The 24,382-nt window shown below is 39.8% G+C and overlaps 1 protein-coding gene across 3 annotated transcripts; it reads right to left on the reverse strand.

Annotated features, from left to right (window-relative positions):
* Positions 1–4,876: 4,876 nt before the first annotated feature.
* LOC129358394 (LIM domain and actin-binding protein 1-like) lies at positions 4,877–24,062 on the reverse strand. 3 transcript variants are annotated; one of them, XM_055027407.1, is made up of 10 exons: positions 23,916–24,062; positions 18,922–19,050; positions 17,773–17,815; positions 11,200–11,634; positions 8,862–8,916; positions 8,680–8,768; positions 7,776–7,854; positions 7,663–7,694; positions 7,435–7,568; positions 4,877–6,609 (listed from the first exon to the last, which is right to left on the reverse strand). In XM_055027407.1, exons 2-10 carry the CDS (start codon positions 19,038–19,040, stop codon positions 5,646–5,648), a joined length of 1,950 nt encoding a protein of 649 aa, XP_054883382.1. In that variant the 5' UTR covers positions 19,041–19,050; positions 23,916–24,062; the 3' UTR covers positions 4,877–5,645. The 3 variants fall into 3 exon arrangements, with proteins under 3 accessions (XP_054883382.1, XP_054883381.1, XP_054883383.1); XM_055027406.1 differs by having other exon boundaries at positions 7,435–7,571; XM_055027408.1 differs by lacking the exons at positions 17,773–17,815; positions 18,922–19,050; positions 23,916–24,062 and adding an exon at positions 12,414–12,532 and having other exon boundaries at positions 7,435–7,571.
* Positions 24,063–24,382: the final 320 nt, after the last annotated feature.

Here is a 24,382-nt window from a genome sequence, read left to right on the forward strand (position 1 = left end):
CAGCAGTTCTGACTCTGCTCCTCCTTCTGTTGTACTGAGGTCACAGCGTTCTCACACTTCAGACACATTTAATGAGTAACAGCAATAGTACACCACAACATCCCTATTGTACTGTGTGTTGCATGTGTGTTGGTGTGTGCTAACATTGTAATTTATTTTCATTTATGTAGTACACATTTATTCTTGCTGTCTGCAAAGCAAATTGCCCTTTGGGAGATGACTGCTAAACTTCCACTTGGAGGAAAACACAAATATCTGGAAATATTTCTGACCGCTCAGGCGCTCACTTTTACCCAATGAATGTTGTTTCAAAAGCTACATTTAACAACATGTGAGTATCTTGGGGGATCGTGATTGGCGGATACTTAATGTGAAGCCCATCGTATCCAGGATTTGGAATAGTAAGGCGTTAGATTACTCGTTACTGAAAAAGAAGTGGTGACATTAGAAAGTGACGAAGTAGCACAGATCCCCAGGACACTGCAGGTCGATGACATCATAGCTCTGCACGAATTCTTGTGCTGATGCGTCATAGTTTGTGATGTCCCCAGCGCTTTGTTGTGTAACACTATATAACTTCTGTTGGTAAAATTCATTCCAAGTCAGTTCGAGAAGAGGATCTGCGTTCAGCACAATGACTCCAATCGATTCAACAAGAGGAAATCTCCAAGGCTTAGCGCAGTAAGATTCCTCAATCTTACTGCGATTGAGGAATATTACCATCAAATCCAGGATGATGACTGAGACGATTTGACAGTGGACTATGAGAAGACCAAATATCTCTTGAAATGTTTTACAAATATTTTCTCAGATGTGGTTTCGGACTTGCTAGAGAACCAGAAGTTCACGTACAGTGACTTGAAAGCCACATTTCAGAATATTGTTTCACAGGCCTTCGTCCGGGCTATAGACATTGCTAGACTATAGAAGAGAAGTGCACAGAGGTATTAAAAAAGTCTCCAGCTGTTGAGTCTTCAACTGTTGAGTCTCCAGCTGTTGAGTCTTCAACTGTTGAGTCTCCAGCTGTTGAGTCTTCAACTGTTGAGTCTCTAGGTGTTGAGTCTTCAACTGCTGAGTCTCTAGTTGTCGAGCCTTCAACTGTTGAGTCTTCAGCTGTTGAGTCTCTAGGTGTTGAGTCTTCAACTGTTGAGTCTCTAGCTGTCGAGCCTTCAACTGTTGAGTCTCCAGCTGTTGAGTCTTCAGCTGTTGAGTCTCCAGCTGTTGAGTCTTCAGCTGTTGAGTCTCCAGCTGTTGAGTCTCCAACTGATGACTCTCGAGCTGTTGAGTCTCTAGCTGTTGAGTCTTCAGCTGTTGAGTCTCCAGCTGTTGAGTCTCCAACTGATGACTCTCGAGCTGTTGAGTCTCTAGCTGTTGAGTCTTCAGCTGTTGAGTCTTCAGCTGTTGAGTCTTCAGCTGTTGAGTCTCTAGCTGTTGAGTCTTCAGCTGTTGAGTCTCCAGCTGTTGAGTCTCCAACTGATGACTCTCGAGCTGTTGAGTCTCTAGCTGTTGAGTCTTCAGCTGTTGAGTCTTCAGCTGTTGAGTCTTCAGCTGTTGAGTCTCTAGCTGTTGAGTCTCTAGCTGTTGAGTCTTCAGCTGTTGAGTCTTCAGCTGTTGAGTCTCTAGCTTTTGAGTCTTCAGCTGTTGAGCCTTCAACTGTTGAGTCTCTAGCTTTTGAGTCTTCAGCTGTTGAGTCTCCAGCTGTTGAGCCTTCAACTGTTGAGTCTCCAGCTGTTGAGTCTTCAGCTGTTGAGTCTCCAGCTGTTGAGTCTTCAGCTGTTGAGTCTCCAGCTGTTGAGTCTCCAACTGATGACTCTCGAGCTGTTGAGTCTCTAGCTGTTGAGTCTTCAGCTGTTGAGTCTCCAGCTGTTGAGCCTTCAACTGTTGAGTCTCCAGCTGTTGAGTCTCCAGCTGTTGAGTCTCCAACTGATGACTCTCGAGCTGTTGAGTCTCTAGCTGTTGAGTCTTCAACTGTTGAGTCTCCAGCTGTTGAGTCTCCAACTGATGACTCTCGAGCTGTTGAGTCTCTAGCTGTTGAGTCTTCAGCTGTTGAGTCTCCAGCTGTTGAGCCTTCAACTGTTCAGTCTCTAGCTGTTGAGTCTTCAGCTGTTGAGTCTCCAGCTGTTGAGTCTTCAACTGTTGAGTCTCCAGCTGTTGAGTCTTCAACTGTTGAGTCTCCAGCTGTTGAGTCTTCAGCTGTTGAGTCTCCAGCTGTTGAGCCTTCAACTGTTGAGTCTCCAGCTGTTGAGCCTTCAACTGTTGAGTCTCCAGCTGTTGAGTCTCCAGCTGTTGAGCCTTCAACTGTTGAGTCTCCAGCTGTTGAGCCTTCAACTGTTGAGTCTCCAGCTGTTGAGTCTCCAGCTGTGTCTCCAACTGATGACTCTCGAGCTGTTGAGTCTCCAGCTGTTGAGTCTCCAGCTGTTGAGCCTTCAACTGTTGAGTCTCCAGCTGTTGAGCCTTCAACTGTTGAGTCTCCAGCTGTTGAGTCTCCAGCTGTTGAGCCTTCAACTGTTGAGTCTTCAACTGTTGAGTCTCCAGCTGTTGAGTTCAACTGTTGAGTCTCCATCTGGAGATTTTTCTACTTTGCTCTCGGTGAAGGCGGAGGTTTTTTTCTGTCTTTTTCTATATTTTTGGAGCCTTTCTTTGCACATCCTCCGAATCTACAAATTATAGATCTGGTCAACTGGTCTCTCAATGCAATTGATGAAATTTTCTCGACCAGAAGACTGGACACAGGAGAGTCCTCTTGTCCACTAGGGACACACCTACCTGGATTTATCCTGGATTTATTTGTGATAATTGGATTTCTGCTGTTTGGAGCTGGCAAACAGCAATTTGCTTATCGACAAATTTGTGACGGACTTGGTCGAACTAGCAAACACTCATACTGTTGGTGTGAACAGAGATGCAAGTTGGATGTGAGTCTTACTGCCCTGCTGAGGACTCAAAGCTCACTAATGAGATGAAATTGAACTTGGAGAAGTTGCTAGTTTCGGCTAGCAACATGGAGAGACTTCAGGGAAGATTGAAATTTATAATCTACCCAACTTAAGACATTCTGTCTCTGAATTGGCTTTCCCCGTGTTGCCTTGGAAGGGTTGCATATTTCCAATCTCCTTGAAGATGTGTAAACATAACGCTCCTTCCCGCTTCACCCCCTCCTGTTATCCATGCATTTGTGGAGCTGAGCGCTCCCAAGGATATTCCTTGATAACAACATCTTATCAGACTTCTGCCGGGAGGCTGAGTAACATGGTTTCATGGCCCTGTGATGTCACCGCCTGCACCCTTTGTTTTGTCTGAATGTTGCCATCTGCCCTAATGTGTCCTTTCCTCTTTTTTATTTTACTTTGTTAGAAACTATGGCGTACTCCCTGTTTAACCCAGAAAAGGATTATTTTGGTTGATTAGTGATATTAGAAATTGTAGAGTACGCACTATGTAGCTCAATATTATACAATCCAGAAACGGAATCAGAATAAGAATTATGCTGTCGGGCTCTTCAAAGGTGAACAAAGGTCATACACATTCAGGCATCATTTGAGCCGAGGTGTCAGCTTCACGGAGGTAAGAGCCACTTCTGTTTGTCTGTGTCTAGAACCGCCTGTAGGCTGCAGGTCTGAGGCATTTTCTTAGTATGTTTTCTATCATTTTTATTGGGAAGGGGGGTTCTTCGGAACGTGACGTCACTCCTCTAGACTCAGGGATATGAGCGCCATCTTCTGAGGTCATATACATGACCGACAAAACAACTGTCACAGATATTTTTCATTTTTGAATCTAAGTTGGTCCCACGACAGATCATGGTACCTGCGAAGCGTGCGGTACCAGCTGAGGCCACCAGGGGCCCTCCAAGAGCAGATTTTTTTTTCATCCATAAAATAATGATTTCTACATACGTTATCAAATATATATATATTATTGTAAAAACAAATAAGTTCATAGTGAAATTGTGTGTTTTTGATATTATAATGACATTTAAATGATAAATTAAAAATCAGCTCCACTGAGGAGGCCCCTTAGTGGGGCCCTAAGTGGCTGCTTGGTCTGCTTTGCCTCAGGCTGACCCTGGATAAAAAATATATTTAATTCAAGAAACATTTGAAAAATGCCTGTTAAATTTAGCAGGTGTTTATTCCACACTTTCAGTCAAGTATTAACATAATCTATCTTATTGCATTATTATGACTGTAATGATCAACATTGTCTTTACACCAGCAGAAATTATTGTGGTTCAAATTAAAGCAAAAATCATTTTAACATAAAACCTCATGTGCAATGTTTAAGCAACAAAAACAAAAGACCTTGTAGGATCATTTCAGTGAATTTTGTTGGTGTGCACAAAACAGTCATTCCAATATAACTCAGAAGAGCAAATTGGCATTGATTTCAATATTTTATCATTTGTTAGCTGCTAGAAAACGTTCATCAAAAAGGCTTTAGAGCCCAAGAAGGTGCCAGCAATGCCTCAATATAATTGGTTTGTGCATTTATGACAGCAGTGAAGTGGAGAATACGTTATCAGCCCTCGATTTAATACTTTTTAAAACCACTTTTTGTTCTATAATACCAAGTGTCTTAAAGTATGTTCTGACCATTGTCATTATTTTGCATCAGAAGCAGTTTGCAGTCGAGCGTTTTGCTGCTAGTGAGGTTGGATTCGGATCAAGTCACCAGGAACTTCGAGAGCTTCAGTTGCTGTGAATATCATTCACAGCATCAGAACCGATCTTCGCACATCCGGGAACTGAAAATTTTGCCCCCAAATGCTGATTGGATAATATCAGAATAATTCTCAAATCTTGCCACATTAAATTTACAGTCTGAACAGAGTTAGTTTATGAACTAGACTCCAAAAAAGATAAAGCACACCAAGGACTCAGTAGTACATTTTAATTCTGTTTCAGAAACAGGCTGTGATCTCCAGTCACAAGAAGACAAATTGTTGTGCAAACATGTACTCCAAAGCATAAAAATACATTAAAAATGTTTCCCATACAAAATGGATTACATTGGAAAATGTTCCTTTTAACTTGAAAAGGCCCCTAGAGATGTTAGGAATTACCACGTAACTTTGGCAGCTCATTTGGTCCGTTTTTATTTCAAGAGATGAATTTACAAAAAATAAATGCACATTTTCTAACATGCAACACAATAATGAAGAAAAAAAATCTAATTGCACAAGCAGTGTGTGGAAGATCAGCCAGGTGTTCTGCAAAGAAAACATTTGAATCAGATAAAACATTTAAACTTAAAAAAAAAAAAACATTTTCAAACAGAAAAGTAAAAGGAAGCAGAATTAATGTAATATGAAGGCAAGGAGAAAACTGGGCAACGACCAGCTGTTTGATCCCTGAGCGAAGATCAGAGCTGGACCAAGTTTTCAGGAGTTAAAATCAAACGGAGAGCCAAAACTAAAACTAACTTCAATGCTGTTCTTCACTTTTCAAAGGGCACATGATAAAAAAAAATGTTTTTATCTTTTTACAAGTATAACTGAAACATAAAAAGAGCAATAAAAGATTGGATTCACAGATAGCTGGGATAGTTTTGGTTTCTGCAGGAGTAAAATCTGGTAACGCTAAATTAGTCGGGCACCTTTGAGCTAAAACTGTTTTTTCTTTTTGGTTTCTGGAAGTGGATTTTTCTTATACTATTGAATCCTCGTCGTCTTCATCGTAGTAGCGGTTCTTCTTGATGATATCCTCGGCGCTCAGATCCTCAGCGTCGCTCCCCTCCTTGTTGTCTTCCCAGAAGCCCACATCCTGGGAAGAGCGCTTCTCTTTCCCAGCCTCCTCTGGCGCTCTCTCCTTCCGTTCCTCCTCATCTTCAGTCGGATTCTCCTTCTTCGAGGCGCTCACGCCTCCGTTTGGCGTTTGATTCATCCTCCGCTCCTCCTTTTCCTCCTGCTGGTGGTTTACTTCGGGTTTGTCTTCAGATGACTGTTTGTCCTCCAGCGATGTCGTCCAGTCCTGCACTAATTTGAGTGGGCGCCGCGGCTCCCTGGGATCCGAGGCGGCCGTGGGAGTCGGTTTTGGTTTGGCTGCAACTGTGAACACACGCCTGCGCTCCTTCAGAGACGTGGACCTCCTCAGGCTCCTCAGCTCGGCCTGCTCCGAGCTCTGGAAGGATGAGTGGACCTCGTCCTCTGGAGGCCACTTGGCTCTCCGGGGTCTGTTTGAAGGGACGTCCTCTGCGGACGGACTCAGCGGTCCGGGTCGGTCTTCGCCAGCCGGAGGCGGCCAGGCCACCTTCAGCCGCCGCTTCTCGGCCGGCTTGTCTGCATCCTGCGGCGTCTCTCTGGAGTCGGCCCGCGTTTTTGTGCGGGTCTCCAGCAAGGCGGCCATGTCTGTGACCTTGACCTGTGGTGACGTTTCCTCACTGGGATCTGGCTGCGGCTCGGACACACTCTCAGCTGGCTGCTTCGCCTCCACTGGCCGCTCTTTGGGCTTCGGCGGTTCCTCACTTTCCTCTCCGTCGTCTCGAGGTTCCCACAGCTCCTTATGAGGGCGATGGCCGAAGCCTTCGTCGTAGTTCCCTTTGGCCTTGAACAGCTGGTTGTAGTGCGGCTTGCAGTAGATCTTACCATGCAGGGAGGCGTAGTTCCACAGACTAGAGACAGAGCAGCAAGGATTTTACATGAGCACAAATCTTATGAAATTTATTTCATGTTAAAACTCCCAGAATTCCAAGAAACCCTTTTCCACAGATTTCAAAACTTAGTTTGACTTAAAATGCAAAGTTCATACTAAATTTGTGGCAGAATTAAAGAAGGAAAGAAAGAAAAGTGAAGCAAGGAAAGAAGGAGACCAAAAAGGAATTGAGATTGGACAAAAAGGCAGAGGACAGATAGAAGGAAGCCATGAAGAAAAGACACAAAGATGAGGAAGAAAGAAAGAAAAAAAGAGAAAGAAGCAAGAATGAAGAAAATACAGAGGAAAGAACAAGAAATGAATGAAAAAAAGGAAAATAAGCTGGAAAATGATAGGAAAGAGGGAAGGACAGAAAGAGACACAGCAACAAGATTGGTAAGAAAGAAATGCATTTACTCTTATGTTCTTATTTCAAACAAGTCATATGTATATGGCTGTATATATATATATGTATATATGTAAGTAATAAATGTGAATTTCATTGACAAGTTGATTAATTTTAGTAATTCAATTCGGATAGGATTTTTTTTCTGTTACAGTTTTGTTATTGTTGTTATAACTAATAAAACTAGAAGTCAGTTTCTCATTAAAAAGATATCACTACCATCAGCTGCCATCTAAGCACACAAATGGAAAGTTATGTGGAAGGAAAAAGTGCAGCAGAACAGGATGAAGTGCAGAATTGAAGGGATTGTGAAGCAAAGCACATTCAAGGGTCTGGACTAATCTTTTCTATAGTCATACAAGAATAAATAGAAGAGTACATCCAAGTGCAGCAGCTTACTTCAGCTTTGTGTTGCAGTGAGAACAGGCGAAGCAGTTTTTGTGGTAAGTGTGCTCACCAACCACCAGTTTCTCCAGAGGATACACCGTTTTCTGACACGCAGCGCATTTAGTTATCTCTGGCAGGCGAAACTTCTGCTAAAACAAAAGCAATGAAATGCATTCGTGAAGAACAAAGAGCGAATAACTGATTTCAGTAACTGGCTGTGAGATTGTCATGCTGCCCCACCCTGGTTGCTTTGGGCTGCTCAGTTCCTTCTCCTGAAAGAGAGAAAACACAGAATCAGCTCTGACGTCGCTGAAGGCCTTTTCACGTTTCCTCTGATTTCTGGAAAACGTTACCGTTGCACTCTGCTGCCGGAGTCTGTTTGACTCTCATGGATGCAGATTTTCTTAGAGAAGTCCCTTTTTGTTGATCAGTCTGGTGAAACAGAGAAATAACAGGATTAGTGACACAATCATCCAAGTTTGGACACTGAGAGAGAACGATGCAAACAATAGTTCAGCTGAACTAGTAAAACTGGTTTTATTATATCAATTCTAAAAGACAGGATGGTCAGATCAAAGTTCAAGATGTACGATTGTTCTTTGATGAAAGCAGTTTTAATGTTTAAGAGTATTTCTAGTGTGCTGTGTCTTCCCCTCTACTCATTACCCACTTTCCTGTCAATTCACTATCGAACAAAGGCCACTACAGCCAATAAAACCTTTGAAAAGCATTCCTTATTTTCTCGATATCAATTTAATCATTTCAGTTACAATCAATCTGGCTTCGACGACGATACTACCTCAGAGAACTATTTTTAAACTGAACAAAACTAGTTTTACAAGACAAAACTCACTTGTGACATTTACCCAGGAAGGTGAGAGCATGGTGACTGACGGCTGTGTGTGTGTCAGCATCGCATACTTTACGCAGTCACACAATCCGCATATCTTCCCTGTTGATGATGCCCCTTCAGCAACATACAGAAAGCCTCACTGCCTAACACTCAAACCTGTTTTGTTCCCGGCTGTTTCTGAACCGCAGTTCTCTTGTCACCACACAAAATCTAGCTGCAGGAGAACGAAGCTGCAGGCCGGATTTCATCCTTCATTTACGTCCTTAATGAATTTATCCGCAGACGGGATTAAACAGATTTTATCGGGGAAATCCACTGATTTGTTATTTTTTAACAATTAAAACATAGCAGAAATATTTCTGTTTGTTTCAACTGAGTTAAAATGTGTCTTGTGCTGAACTCACAGAGAGGCCGGCGTTGTGTTTAGCAACACTCAGCTCGTACTTGGCCTTAGTCTCCCTCATAGACCCAGAGCGGGTCAGCGCAGGCGAACCTGAAGCAGAGGTGTGGATCTTCATAAACTGAGGTCGATGGATGTTTTAAAAAAAACACAACAAATGTTGATATAAATAAATCATTCGCTTACTTTTAGGACGTTCTGAGTCTTCAGACGAAGTGCTGCGAATCGTCGACCTGCCGACCTGAAGGAGTAAAAACAGGCCCAGGTTTTAGGAGTGGAGCTAAACGTGCATGCATGATTCAGGCCTAGTTTTCCTTCCCTAATTTGCTGAGGAAAGCACTTTAAGTATTACTCAACTCTGCCTTCACTACTCAAATGTTTTGCAATGGTTGATAGTGAGAGACACCACCCAAACAATTTCCAGATTAAACTTAACAAAACATGTCACAGGTCATCAAGCGTTCTTTGAACAAGTTCGATTTGTTCAGGTTCCACGTCCGGAACCTGAATTTTTACATGTTTTATCCAAGTATTTATACTAACATTTGTACAATAAAGTGGTAACATTAAAACACAAAATAAAAAATAGCTGCATAGTTACATTGGAAAAAGGTTTTAGCATTAATTTCTGTGTCAGTAACTAAAGTTCATCTGTATTTAGTCACATTAAAGGCAAAACTTCCTTTCAACAAATGAAAATCTGAAAATCGGAGTGTGCGTTTAGCATTAACTCTACTAAAAAGTAATATTTGGCTGCAGTTGAACTTGCAAGTCAATGGATCATGAGCTGTGGTTGCATTCGGGTTTATATATTTGTTCCGGTACAAATGTTCGCAACACTTTGAATTTCTTTTACGTTTCCTGTTCTAAAGGGGAAAAAAACAAACAAACAGAAACATTCAGGAGGTACGAAAACTTTTGCCTGGTACTGTAAACGACATCCGGATGGTGTGCTGAATCAGAAAAGAAACAAAAGCCATACAGGTAGCAGAGGATAACTGGGACAGCTGGGATCTGATAAAGCTGCCACCTGCCCGCATCTGACCTGCAGTCAAAACATCTGAACGCATTTATGTGTCCTTCACTAAACACAGCCTGGATGAGCCTGATCGCATCGCGGCTCTGACACTAATGATAGTTTCTCTCTGCACACACACAAAAAAAGCACAAGGAATGTGAGCCGTTTCAAACAGCCCACGTGTTACAAAGAGCCGAGTGAAATTTTTTTTGTAGCTTTCCTATTGATGATGTTGAGATGAATAAATGTGAATAATACAGCAGATTAAGCATAATAACACTAGAGGGAAACTGAGCAAACATAAATACTGGCATGAATTGACTAAAGAAACCCAAAGAGTGAAGGAAAAACTCTAAAAAAAAAATGGGTCTTGGTTTTAAATATGTTAACAATGCCAAGATAAAGACAGCAGCTTTACTGAGGTGATCCCATGAAGACTGAGATGGGCCTTGGAAAGGAATGTCTGCATTCCTCTGTTTCAGGAGCTGGAGAGAGGGAGACTTGTTTTATTGGCCAGAGAGAAAATGAGAGAGAGAGAGAAAGAGAACGAGAGCTGCAGCGAAAGAGTGGAACTGGGGAAGGTAGAAACTGGTGACTTCAGAAATGAGTGAAAAAAAGTAAGTATGGACGGTTTTAAGAAAGAATGGTAAGGGAAATGTGCATGAACACCAGGACAAGAATGTTCACCTTTAACCTTTTCTTTTCTACATCTTATCAAGTCACAACGTAAAGAATAAATCTGTTTTACTGGAATTTTACATGATGGATTAAGATGTGGAAGGAAAATAATTTGCAATGTTAAAAATAAAAAGTGTGTTCATCCAGTGTGCTAATTAGTGAGTAGAGTCAGGCTGTGTGTCGATTAATCTTAGTATAAACACAGCTGTTTTGTGAAGGTCTATGAGTTTGTTTGAACAAACAGGATAATGAAGAGAGAAATACGGCGGTGGCAGCGGCATACTATGGGATAGCGTCTGCCAAATGCAGAAGCTATCTAAATTCTGGGACAGAAGTTCACTTTTCAGCAAATCCAAAATTGCTCAAAAATTAGAAAACATGACAAACATGATTTGACTTGTGATAAATTGTTAATGTCTATTTGCTGAAACATGCATGTAAATTTTTAATAACTCTACATGACACCTTATTATGTTCTAAAACACATTATTAGCATACATCAATGAATAATACATAAATAATTATCCAAATCTTTGTAACTTGAACATTGAAACATTGAAATAATATAACTATATAAATATATATACAATAGTTATATAACTATATATCCTAATTTTTCACTTTGCAGATATATTGTGTTTTGTGTTGGTTTACCACACAATTCTTGTGAAAAATAAAATCTCCAGTAGTATGAATACTTGTGCAAGACACAGTAAAAACAAAAACAAACCCCATAAAATTTTAACCTTAACAAGCTAAAAACCTGAGTTATGTTGCACTCTCCGTCAAGTTTAGACTTTTGCTACTTTTACAAATCAACAAGTTTACCTTTCCAGCGGCGTCTTCTCCCTTCTCAAACCTCATCTTCAGGTCGGTCAGCTGAACTTTGGGTTTTTCAAAAGTGGCGAGCGGGCTGGAGGGACCTTCCTCCTCAATCATCTCGGGTTTTCGCCGGTCTGTGACCTCATCCCTCTCCATGCCTCTCTGCTTGTCGCCCGCCGGGGCTGCGGGTGGCTGCTGCACTGGTCTGGCTGCGCGCTGATCCCCCTTATCGGCGTGCAGGTCCTGGTTCTTGACAGGCGCGGGTTCCTCGCGGATGGCAGCGGGTCTAGTCAGGACGGAGCGTGAGCGGCGAATGCTGGAGCCGCTCGGAGGCGGAGCAGGAGGCTTTTTATCCTGATTAAGGTTGCCCGTTTGCTCAAATCGATTCTTCAGAGAATTGAGTTTTTCAGAGCGCACAGAGGATGGAGCACTATCAGTGGTCTGCAAGAAAAACAAGAGAAATTAACTGAATTTAAAAAAAACATTCAGGCACAAGAACTACTTAGTTGCAGGCAAACTGATGGAGAAAGACAGCTGTAAGGCCTCGGATTAACGCAGTGGAATGAAGGAAATGCCTGATTCTGAACTTGGCTGGGTTAATAGATGAAGTGAGCAGCTGCTCAATGCTGCTCCAATACAGAGATGTGGCTCCTGAAGTCAGAGATGCTGGTTTATTAGCTGTGACGGAAAACTCAGCTGCTTTTCTTTTCTCTTTTTTCTCTAAACGCCACAGACGACGGCTCCGTTTAACACCGAAAGGTCTGCTTTTAGTGACAGGTGAGGAAAATAGAACTCAGCAGGAGCACCACACACTTCAGCAGGCAGGAAGTTCCTCAATTGTAGAAAAGAAGTGACACATGAGCGAAGAGGATGTGGACAGGGAAATATGCACTTCTGTTAATCATAGAAACAAAATGGACTTCAGAATGACGTTTCCTGCCCACAACCTTGCACAATTTCCACAAAAAAACTATTTAATATGTCTTGCAGTTAATTACAAGTTATTAAAGATGACAAACACGAACTGAATCCTATAAATGCATAAAAACAGTAAAGAACGCAGCGACGAAATTTCAGCAAGTGATAAAACCCCGACAAAGAACAAAAAGCAGTGGCACAACTGCTGTCTTTGTGAAGCCAGGCCAGCCTGAATGGACAACCGGATCACGAAGAGATTGTTCCCAATTTTTTGTTTAAGCGAGTAGAAAAGAAGAAGAAACCTTTTTCAATGAGATGAAGCAGCCAGGATTGGTGTCACTACAGATAGACAGCAAGGAAAGTCCAGGAGGAGAGAGACAGCAGAAGGTCGAGCTGTGCATGACACAGGCGGCTTGACAAAACCTACCAGAGAGAGCCGGTCCGGCCCCGCTCTAACAGCAGGAAAGTGAGAAACAGAGTCAGAATACCCAGGAAACCAGAGCAGGAAATGATACGCTCCGGGAAAAGTTAACTCTTTGCTCCCTGAATACTTCTTGTTTCCTCTGATGAAGTGTTCGTGGACGAAACCTCAAATTAATGCACGACTCACCAGAAAGACACAGAATACTCAGATTAAAAGAATAAAAGGGATCAATTAAAGCAGGAAGGAAAATTAAATGGTAAAGTATTTAATTAGGAGTTGCTTATTTCCTAAGCACTATAATCATATGACTCTACCTTACGAGAGTCACAATACCTTACGAAATTATGTTTTTCTTTTATTTTTTTGTCAAGTCATTACTGCAAATATTTTCTGAGACAGACCAACACAAATCAGTGCATCACTGTAAAAGTACCATAGAACAAACACCTGGTTTTCAAAAGGTTCTACAAAGCAAATATAAATAAATAATAAGCACAGAAAAGTAGGGTTAAATTTTAGTCACCTTTACTATGATGCCCCAAAATAAAGCTGAGGAAGAGTCTGCCCGCAACTAAAGTTTTAAATTTTGGCTCATTCGTCTTTGCAAAACAGAGAGGATCTGTGAACGCCACAACACATTCTCAGTTTACTTTTGACCTGGACTTTGACTAAACCATTCAGCTTTCGTCCAAATTATCAAGTCCATGTTGATAATTGACACTAATTATCGACAATTGATCTCCAATTGTTGATAAAAAAACCTCTCATTGCCACAAAAGTGATTTTTTTTTAAATCAATGCACAAAACTATGTCTATTGTAACTTTTGTATTTTAACCTGTTCAACAAAACCCAAACGCAATATAAACTAATAAAATGAACTTACAACTGATTTGTGCATAGCAGTTTCTTGCACATTTCTCTTATTCAATTGTTTTCCATTTCATTAATCTAGAATTATTATTATTATTATTATTATTATTATTATTATTATTATTATTATTATTATTATGACTCTTTCAAAAAGGCTTGTTTTAATTGGCCACTTTTAATGAATGGCTGCACCGATATCTGCTATTAAGGAAAAGCTGCTCAGTTCTCTTTAAAAAAAAAAAACTTCCATCGCAGCTCTGGCTCTATGTTTAGATTTATTGTCCGGCTCCATGTACCCTATCATGATAGTGCCACCACCATGTTTCCCAATATGGAAACGTGTTGAGGATGATCTGTAGTTTTAGTTTTCCATCCAAAGAAGCTTCTTCCATGAAACCTAGAGAGGGAATCTGACCAGAACACCTCCAGTCTCACCCCCAGGTCATAACTTCTACCTTGTGCTGATCCATCTCGTAAAATCTAATCATGTTTGTTAAAGCTTGTGTTCAGAACTGAAAGACCAAAGGGTATGGATATTTGGACAGACAATGCTGGTCCTTTAAAGATGGCAGGTTCAATCAAAACTGTTATTGCAACAGAAAATTTAAAAACATTCATGGATTCTGTATTTTTGGTCATTTCTGTCTCTGAGGTACCTGATCAGGGTCAGTGATGCTACCAGATTCCAGTGACTTAAACACTTTTTCAGGTTTTCATCAGGTTGAGCAGAGGCCTGACAATAATGAGCCACTGCTTTTAAATCAGCCGTGCCGAGCCAGGAACACATAAAACATGCAGGATGCATGCCCTCCGGTCCTGGAATCGGAAACCTCCGCCTTAAATTATCCCCGAAAGCAGCCGCAAGTTTTCACATAAAGAGTGTCAGTTTTATATATATAAAAAATTCCCTTCTCTCCCATATATATATAAATACATAATCACAGACACAGGCAGACATGAGACTGTGTTCAAAACGGCAAAACAAGTGATGGAAAAGGCACAACAGTGATTTCCCTTGACAAACAAAAATACTTTTTATAACTGGAATTAGAGCAGCCATATTTCTATGTAATCTACTAAACACATGCCAGCCTCGTCTTGTGAAAAATATATTTTTAAAAACAAAAAAATAAGAGATTATTTGAGCTTAAACAGAAGAAGTCCCTTCAATTGATCATATTTTGTCACAACATACCCAGAAACTTCAGCGTATTTTATTTCAGGACTTTATTTGATAGAGAGAAGTTAAACTCTGTCAAGGAGAACTATTGAATAAAAGTTGCTGCGGTGGATTTTATTTAAGAGTATCAGAGTAAAGGAGGCTCAATACCAATAACTCCACATTAACCAATTCTAAAAAATAAAAAAAATGTATTTGAAAACTGTTTAAAAATATTCGTCTAAAAGATTTTATTCTTGCTTAATGTTTTGTCACATGTGGACTTTACTCATTAGTAGCTTGAAAAGAGAAAGGGCAAATAGATAAGCATTAATCAGACGGAGGACAAATATGTCAAGGACAACAGCCTCCATGTTTGGTGCATCAGGTTTTAAAATACAAAATTGTTCCTAAAAGAAAATCCTTCAAGCGCTCACAGTGTACAGACTTTAGGCATCAAAATACCAGCAGAAACATGCAGAAAGCTGCTCAGCAATCATAAGGGTTTGATTCCTTATGATTAAAAATAACTTTCAACTCCCATTTAGAAACAGAAACCACTTTTATATTATCTTGTTGTCTTTTGAGATGCCTGTCTGATGTGCCTGTCAGAAACAGTGTTAGGTGAACAATTTAGGGCTTAGCTGTACATCGTGTAGTTAAACTGGGTAATTTGAGGCTGTAGATCATCTTCATCTTCATCTTCAAAGAAATAAACTGAATATTGACTTTGTTCTTATGCCTTTCAAGCTTTCCTTTCTTACATTAAGCAACAAGTTGGAAAAGCCAATAAATAATTAAAAGATGAGATCATTTCATCCATGTAATGAATTAGGTTCACTGGATGGTAATTTATTTGAAGGCGTTTGTGTAAGACTGACGTAACACTGTCATAAACATGACACAACACCTGTCATGAACAAGGAGTCTTGATGAATGTTGTCATGAAGTGTCATTTGGTAAATAATAACACTTTTAATGCAAAGTTGCCCTAAAAGTTGCATTAAGGGTGTAAATGTTGCATTACTCAGACAATAATGATCCTTTTAATGCGAAATTATATTAAAATTTGCATTAAAAGTATCAACTTTGCTTTAAAAGTGTTAGTATTTACCAAATGACACTTCATGACAACATTCATGAAGATTCCTTCATGTTAACAGGTGTTTTGTTATGTTTGTGACAGTATTATGCCAGTCTGATGCACACCCCTTTAAATAAAGTTTAATTTGGGATTAATAAATTACAGCAAGTCACAACAGAATAGAATCCAGATATACTATTCTTTATAACAATCTGTCTCTTGATTACATAATAAAAGATGGACTTGGTATTTTCTGAACATGTTGACAAAACTCCCATCCCCCAACTGTCTTCCCACACACACACACACACACACACACACACACGCACACACACACACACCGCACAAACAGATGGTCTTTCATGGCGCTCATTCAAACTAAGCTCAGACACATCATACCACAAGAGTTATTCATAAATAATTCAGCTGACGCTCTACTTTAATGTAATTGTATCGGGAAGGCAAACATACGTTAAAACGTTGAAAAACAATAATTAAACTGATTCACACTAAATATTGGTTTAGATTACAGCTGGCGGAGCTTTGTGAGAATTCAGCTCCTATCATTACAGTAACATCTGAGCAGCTACCTTGGTTTATATCAGGTTTCGGCTTTACCACCCAGAGCATTACAGAAAGAAGATGCCTACAATCTCTCCAAATAGCTGCTGGGAAACAGACCCTGTAATCACACTGTACAACAGTACCTTGTGTTTCCTCATGACGTTCTCTGATCCGTTTCTCATTTGATCTCGGTCCAAGTTTGTTTATCGCTCTTTCACTCTGACACACCAGCCAAACCTGCACGTGGAGCCTCAATAAGTTTTACAAGTGGGGGGATTACACTGGAGCAGGATTATGGGTTTGATAGCTTGCCTGTCGCAACAAGTAGCCAATGAGAGGTCAGCTGGGACAGGGCAAGACACGCAGTGTGTTGGCATGGTGAGTCAATGCGTTTGTGTGCATGTTCCTCATCTCCTAAAGCTTTCATTAGGTTACCACCACATGAGCGGAACGGAGGAAATCAAGAGAGACAAGCAGCACACACAATTTGTAGCAATCCCACCCCAGGGGAAGGGGCAAAATAAATGGTAATTTACACGTTAATCTGCTTGTTTGTTTAGTCTTTAAATGAAAGACTTTAATTCCCGTCTTCCAACAAAAGATTGGGTCACTACAGTGCCTCATAAAACCATTCACACCTCCAGAGCTTCACCTGTTTTTCCAAGAAATTTAAACTTTACTGGATTTTAAAGGGATTTTATGTTGCAGGGTTGCCCAAGTTCACTCATCAGCACATTTTTATCTTTGCAGAGGCTTCATAACGAACCACTCATTTAATTTAGGTGTTTTTGAGCAAGGATATCATCTAAAAGTTGTCAAGTTTTTAGATGTATATTGGTGGACTTGACCAACCGCATCCTGAACCAACAAGTTCAGGATGTGCATGGTTTTGAACTTTTTTAAACAAATACAAATCTGAAATATGTGACCTCCATTTTCATTCAGTTTCCTTTACGTTGATGACTATAAATAAACTCCTGTACAGTCAAGAAGAGCCACTTACTTAATAGAGTACAAATGGCCTGCATCGATTCACCTTCCAGCAGGACAGAGAGACTCTGAACATGTAGCCAAAGCTCCACTGAACAGGCTGAGTCTAAGCAGCCACTAGGAAAGCCCAAAGTCTAAGCCTAAATCTAATTGAGAATCTTAAAAAAAAAAGATGTTCACAGATGTTCTCGATCCGATCTAACCGAATGAGCTTGTGGCATTTTAGAAAGACAAAGGGCCAAAACTGTTGGTATCCAAATTTGCAAAGATTGTAGAGACATATGTTAGAAGATCTGCAGCTGTAACTGCAGTGGATGGGGTGTTTCTACAAAGTTTGGGATCGGAGAGTCTGAATAGAAATGGACATAAAGATTTTCAGAAAAAGTCAGTAACTTTGTGTTGGTGTTTCACAAAAACTCCCAATAAAATACACCAAAGCAACAACAATATCTGCAGGGCTGGCGGAAATGAATTCTTTTGCAAAGATCTGTGAATGTTTTCTTTGCACCAAATAATTTTACATGCATATCACTGTTCGATGTGATCCATTTTTAAGAGTAATACTCACTCCTTTCTTCTCTGCACTGGATTTCTCGGCATTCTTCTGGTACCTGCAGAGCAAGGAAACAACTCTGATCTCTACTGACTCACAACAATGCAGAGCGTACACATTTTATGTTTTCTGATTTAAAACGTTGGGAGGCTTTAAGTTACAACATATGCAAAGAAAAACTGTTCATTTGCTTATTTTAATGTTATATGACGACTTTCTCGAAACAGACGCCGGTGCTTAGATACACAAAACTTCATTCATGTGAATCCAGCCTCCACCATGATGACTGACTTAATCTGGAAATCTACGCTATCATTTCTCCAAACAGAACACTTCCCACTTACAAAATAATATGTCATCATCTACTAAACATGTTTAAACAGCCTTCCCACTTGCCCACATGGTCTTGAGAAAGCTACAGATAACCATGGTGTTTTTGGAGGGCTGTCGCTTCATCCCGTGCTGTTCAGGTTTCTCCTGGTAGGAGCGGCTTCTGCTCGTTTTGCATAGTCACCATTTTATACCCAGGCAGCTTTTGGTCATTACATGCTTGAGTGATATGATCTATTGTCCACTTATAATTTACAGTAAGGAAATATGCTTTTAGTTGGCAATAATCGGTCACATTTCATTAGAGTCAACAGACCGAAGCTCGGATCGGAACCACAAAAAATAGAAACACATTTCATAAGAGTGAAAAGGTTTTAGAGGGAATATACAATTAAGTTCAATGAAACATTGTTAAAAGGGGGATAATTATGTAAAATTGACATTTTGAGCTATATATCATCAAAAATATTTCAGCATGTGCTAAAAGTATGCTAACATTGGAGAGTGCATGCATGTTACCCAAATTCAGAATAATAGATCATGTTTGCCAGGAGTAGCTTTTGTGTTTGAATGATTGGATTTGAATCCTGAAAACAATGTATTCAGGCAACTCAAGAGATTTACACTTAACACATTTAGAGGTCTGATCATAATTTCAAATGTACCCGAAAAATAATCAAAATCATTTAAGATGTCACGTTTGTAAAATCAAGAGGATATCATAGACTATTCAATCATGTTTAACATGTCCTAAAATGTACTTTAACCTCTATCTGTGTTTAGCAGCTGCTAAAAGTAGAAATTACTACCAAACTTTGCAAAAATGTTACCCACTTGGAGAATATTTTTGCAATGCCAGTGCTCTTCCCTCGCCCGCCGAGCGACAGCTCTTTGGCGGTGATACGCAAGGACTGCGTCATCTTGGCGCCCCGAACAAATGGGCCGTTCTCCATGGCTAGCAACCTGAAGCAAGAAAAAATAAAAGCCACAAACACATTCAGTAAATATTTGAACATATTTCTTTGTAATCTATTTCTACAAACATATTTCTTTGTTTTATGCCACAAGAAAGAAAAAGGCTTTGGGAAATAGAGAAAATAAAAGCAGCAAACAAAAGAGATGATCTTATGTAATTATTAATGCCTCGTGTTTGTTGAAGAATAATGCTGAGAAGTGTTAGGATAGGACTGTTAGAATGCAAAATGATTCACAGTGTTTTGAGGCCAACTGTGACACAATATGATCGTGAGAGTCTGGCAATATCACAAGATAGTTTGTGATGCTATTTGATATGATGTGAAACAAATTCAAAGCAATACAAAATATGATGCGGGGGCAACTCATACAAAACAATGCAATGTGATATGACACATGTGCTTGCAAAAGCATTCATTACATCCCTTTAACTTTTTCACAATGCGTCACGTTAGAACTTGACAGACCAGCTAAATTTATGTGAAATCTGAGGAAAACTTGGTGCGCTGGATTTTATTTAGGGGTTTCACTGTAAAAGAAAATGTATGAGAATATGCATAATTCATGCACAGATTTTTTTTTTAAACCATAGTTGTTCTTTCACTTCATATTAATGCAGAACTTTAGGTTGTTTTATCACATAAATCCCGATTAAAACATTTAAGTGTCTGGTTGCAACAAAATGCACCAAATCTATGAATGCCATTTATTTTCCCCTTAAAGGCATTTAGCTTTTTTATTTATTTGTCTATTTACTAATTAACCTTTAATTCACAATAAAATGCCACAGAGACTAAACATGTTTTTTACAAAAGTATTCAAGCCAAAACGGACGACGTTTGTTTTGCACAAACAGCTGCTTTTAGAAAAGATAGTCATCAAATAATTAAACTAAAACATAATATGCTACAAATATGCACACGTACAAAATAATGAAAGATACAATCACTAAAATAAGATTCATTTGAGAGTAACACTCAGCCACCTAGCACATAGGAAATAAACATACAAAAATAATTCATCATCAACAGGGTGCTTCCTTTTTTTCCCATATCTGTTGACGGTTGGTCCATCGTTCTGGCACTCCGTTATTAAGATTACAGTTTCTACTGAAATGGGTAAACTCGTCTGAAACCTGTTCTTGCATCAAACCGTGAGACACCCAGATGGAAGAGTCCAGCACGGTGTGTGCTGGACTTGTTTTCTGTCTACGATCATTCATTTGCAAGTTTATAGCATAACACTTCCCTAACAAAACGCCCCACGACTGAATGCACATATTTGTGCTCATTCAGTTGTGCATGCAAACAGACGAGTCGACGTGTCTGAACTTGTACTGCAGATCAGGTTGCATGAATGCAAAGAGAAAAAACATAAACTGAAAGCAGCAGAGAGTAGGTACATTCACACAAGTGGACGACTCAGTGGCGACACAGTTTCACAGAAGATGAGCGTGAACCCAAAATTACGCTTTCACTTAAATATGCTTTGACTAAGACTTTGTTTATAGATCTGGTTTATTTGTCAAATGATTAACCTTTGAGCAATTTCTGCATGGGCATACAGGTCAAAAGAAAACACAGAGGATATCTTACAAATTTTAAACCTACTGTAACTTGCAAAAGTCATACCGCCTGATATAGTTCACAATTTATCACATTACAAACAACCTTCAATTTATTTTATAAGGATTTTATAAAATGAACCAACACAAGGAAGAGCACAGCTATCGAGAAGAAAAATAAACTTAGTTTACGAAGACGTTTTTGATAATCAGAAGAGTGTTGGGTACATTTATCTTAAATTTACCTTAAAAGTTTGATTTATTTACTCAGCGGTTTGTGTATTTACACCAAGAATGCTAACAAAATAAATATATTGCTATTTGTGGTTTCAACATGTATATAAAATGTTAGCAGGGCCTCATAAATAGCTGCCATATACAGTGTTTTACTTCAACAGTCACTTCAGCCGTGGTCATGTTCACCGTGGCACACCTAGAGGATTACATCATCACTCTGAGAATCAGCAGTACTGCTGACTACTTTCAGGACTTTGAACTGAACTTCGAAGCTCATTTAAAAACAGTCCTTCTTTAACTTTAGCCCCAATTGGATCTATTTATTTGTGTTTACTTCAATCTACTCTATAAATACTTTTGATTTTGGTATTAAGTTTGAGAAATATGAACAAAACATAAATAATGGCGGAACACAATCCAGCATGTATGCACAAACGAGCGTTACGATGTTAACGTTTGCGTTCCTTAAGGCGACTTATTATTGACACAAACTTTAGATCTGAAGGCAGGGTGGCTCATTTCGTCATCCTGTATGTTGCCTGATCCAATACTAAGCCAGAACACTGGATCGGGTTCTTCTTGTTGTCATTCAACTGTTCATCTGTTTGCTTCAGGTCTTGGTTTAAGCCTGGAGTCATTTCCTTCATGCAAAGGAGGGGACACACCCTGGAGAAGTCACCTGTTCGACTTAAATCTTAAAAAGCCAAAGGATTTAGAAGCAATGAATGAGACGAGGTAAATGTGCGTCTGACCTGTCCTTCCAGATACTAATGAAGTGAATTATCAGTACAGATCCTCTGTTTTCTCCACATCAATAGAAAGCAGTTAAGAGAAAGATAGGGTCATGCTTTTAAGGCATGCAAAAGCAGCCTTAATGTTTTGATTACAAATAAATAAATTGAGCAAATTAAGACTTAAAACTAATGCAAAGCTGTGGTTTACATACAGCCAAGGTCTTAGAGACTTTGATCATTGCGACCAAGCCCAGAAAAACGTGTCTTAAGCAGCTGAACGCAGGGTGGCTACCTGAGCAGATAGCCTTACTAATTAACAAGCTAATAACTGTTTGTTTTACACTATGCAGAGCAGAACAGCAGAAAGGCATACAACTCTGTGCGATGAGCGCTTAAAAACAAATTTTAGCTACAATTTGATAACATTCTATTATTATTATTATTAATCTTTTGCTTAAAGTGATATTTTAGAGTTTTGTAAGATTGAAATCTTTGTATTGCCTGTAACAGAAAGATGCCATATCACAAAGTAAGTAAGTTGTCAAAGAGGCAGAATACTAACAGACACTATGGCAGATTTTATCAATTTAAATTAACTAAAACTGGATCTGTATATTTCCATAGAATACCACTCTACTTTCTTAGGATACCTTTATTAGCTTTGTTTTCATTTACATCCACAGTGACCATCTGTTGTCATGAGACTCTGTACAACTGGGTAATTATTATGACAGCCTTAAAAATGTAAGTTCAAAATGCTTGGAATACATTAGGCAACAGTCATTTGTCCTAATCACACTGATTTTGAAATGATTGCCTTCCTTCTTCAAATAAAAGAAATTAGATAAGATTATGCAAAAAAAATTGTAAACACTGTAGCTACTGCCAAGAACCTGGTTTATTTTTAGAGACTTAGACTTAGACTTGACTTTATTGATCCCTTGGGAAGACTCCCTCAGGAAATTATAGTTACCAGCAGCTCACAGGCAAAAATGTGGCACACAGTAAGCATACACAAAATACAAAAAAATACAAATTAAATACAAAACAAAGAATATAAATACAACACAAAAGGAAATTATAGCAATTTGGTGGATAGATTGACCAGTGATATGGTATACTTAGGGTTATCGTACCAGCAGAATATAAAACTGTCCCAATTACATGGACTCTAGATCCTTAATTCTTATGCGCATCATTCATTCATAGTATTAGTTCTCTTTTATTATGTATCAATTATTATTCATAGTTTGCGATTGTAAACTAGTGTGCTCCTATACATGCTGTCCTTGTCTGTTGTATTCAGTTTACAGCACTGTTTCCATTTCTAGTAATCACCACTCCTTTTGTCAGATCCTCCTGGTATCAGTTCTACTAATGCTCCTGGTGAGTTTTGGGGATTTTCTAGTTGCCCGTGCAATTGCATCACTGTGTAGACGCTCAATGATATTTCTTTTCTTTTTTTTTTAAATCCCTGCTTCATTTAACTCTGGCTGCCCAAGGTCATAAAAGCCATCTCAGTCACTTTGGAGATTATTTTTGTGACCATGAGTCATAAAAATCTTTTCGGTGCCACCTTATCAGTTCCAGATCATATGAGCAGAGGTTTCTTCATTTTCATTTTCCAAAACTCCACGAAGGTGAGCAACATTTTTCCAGCTAAAAGCTCACAATAGGAGTATTGACTGAGTCAGTGGCATCATATGTTGTGAAAGTGGTCGCCCTGTTTCAGCAGGGGCATGAGACACAAGCAAGGGCTTGACAAGATGACAGCCGACATAATTCTGTAAACTCTTGAGGATTTCATAATTAAACAAAATCATAAATCTTCTCAATGCCCTTGATTTCTACATAATTCCTTAAAGGTTTTTGCTATGACAACAAGCTACCACAGCACACAAAGTCAGAGAAAAGGAGGAATCCTCCTTGCTTAATGCATAATTGATCTATTATGAATTCATTCAAAAGCCTCAGTCAGGTGTTAAGGAGAGCATGAGTGACTTTTGATCTACAGAGTCATTACTGAAGTATGCAATAGAGGAATAACTTGAAGACAGGCGGCCCAGCTCTGAGGCCAGCATGTCATCTGAAAAACTTTAATTATAGGTCTAGCTTTCATGGTGGATCGGAGAGAAAAGGGTAAAATAGGCTGTAGCCTTCAGATGACGCAGACCGAGAACCCAGTCGTTTAACTTCAAGGAAAGTCGTGAATTAAACAGAAACACACACACGAGCTGCTCCAAACAACGCACACACGTGTATTTATTAAACTTTCCCTCAATGTTAGCAACAGACGAACTCAAATCTCCCAAACATACCTCTTTGCTTTGGGTAAGAGCGGCGTTAGTTGTTCAGTGAACGTTCCCCCGTCCTGACATGTATTTGCTCCAACCTGTGGGAACTTCCGTTTAGCCAAAGCTTGTGAGAAAAACCTGCCAGACACCTGACACTGGCTGCTGGAGCCGCGACACCGCCCGGAGTGGACGGCGACGAGGAGGAGCGAGCGCAAAGGTGAGTGGAAGAGGCGGGTCACGTGACTTGCTGCACCAATGACCTGAGGCATAACGTTACACTTACCTGGAGAGTTTTTTGTTTTTTTTTTGTATGTGTGGGCGCAGGCTAAAATTCCTGAGAACAGGTGCCTGCTGCTCACTTCCCAATGTTGAAAGTCAAGAGACAGTCTGAGGACAATGAGACAAACATGGAGACAGCAACCGTGTCCACGACAGGGGGAGGGAGGGGAAAAGAGGGGGAGGGGGAAGAGGGTGGGCGAGATGACAAAAAT

Source organism: Poeciliopsis prolifica, unplaced genomic scaffold (assembly GCF_027474105.1).
Source record: "Poeciliopsis prolifica strain line A6 unplaced genomic scaffold, Auburn_PproV2 SCAFFOLD003, whole genome shotgun sequence".
NCBI classification, from domain to species: Eukaryota; Metazoa; Chordata; class Actinopteri; order Cyprinodontiformes; family Poeciliidae; genus Poeciliopsis; species Poeciliopsis prolifica.

Bases quoted from the DNA above. Each gene is read 5' to 3' on its own strand.
- LOC129358394 (XM_055027406.1), bottom strand. From the start codon at position 19,040: ATGGAGAACGGCCCATTTGTTCGGGGCGCCAAGATGACGCAGTCCTTG. The intron at 17,816-18,921 runs GTGGGTAACATT...CTTGCTCTGCAG, and splicing joins ATTGCAAAAATATTCTCCAA to GTACCAGAAGAATGCCGAGA. The intron at 7,855-8,679 runs GTGAGTTCAGCA...CTGTTTCACCAG, and splicing joins AACACAACGCCGGCCTCTCT to ACTGATCAACAAAAAGGGAC.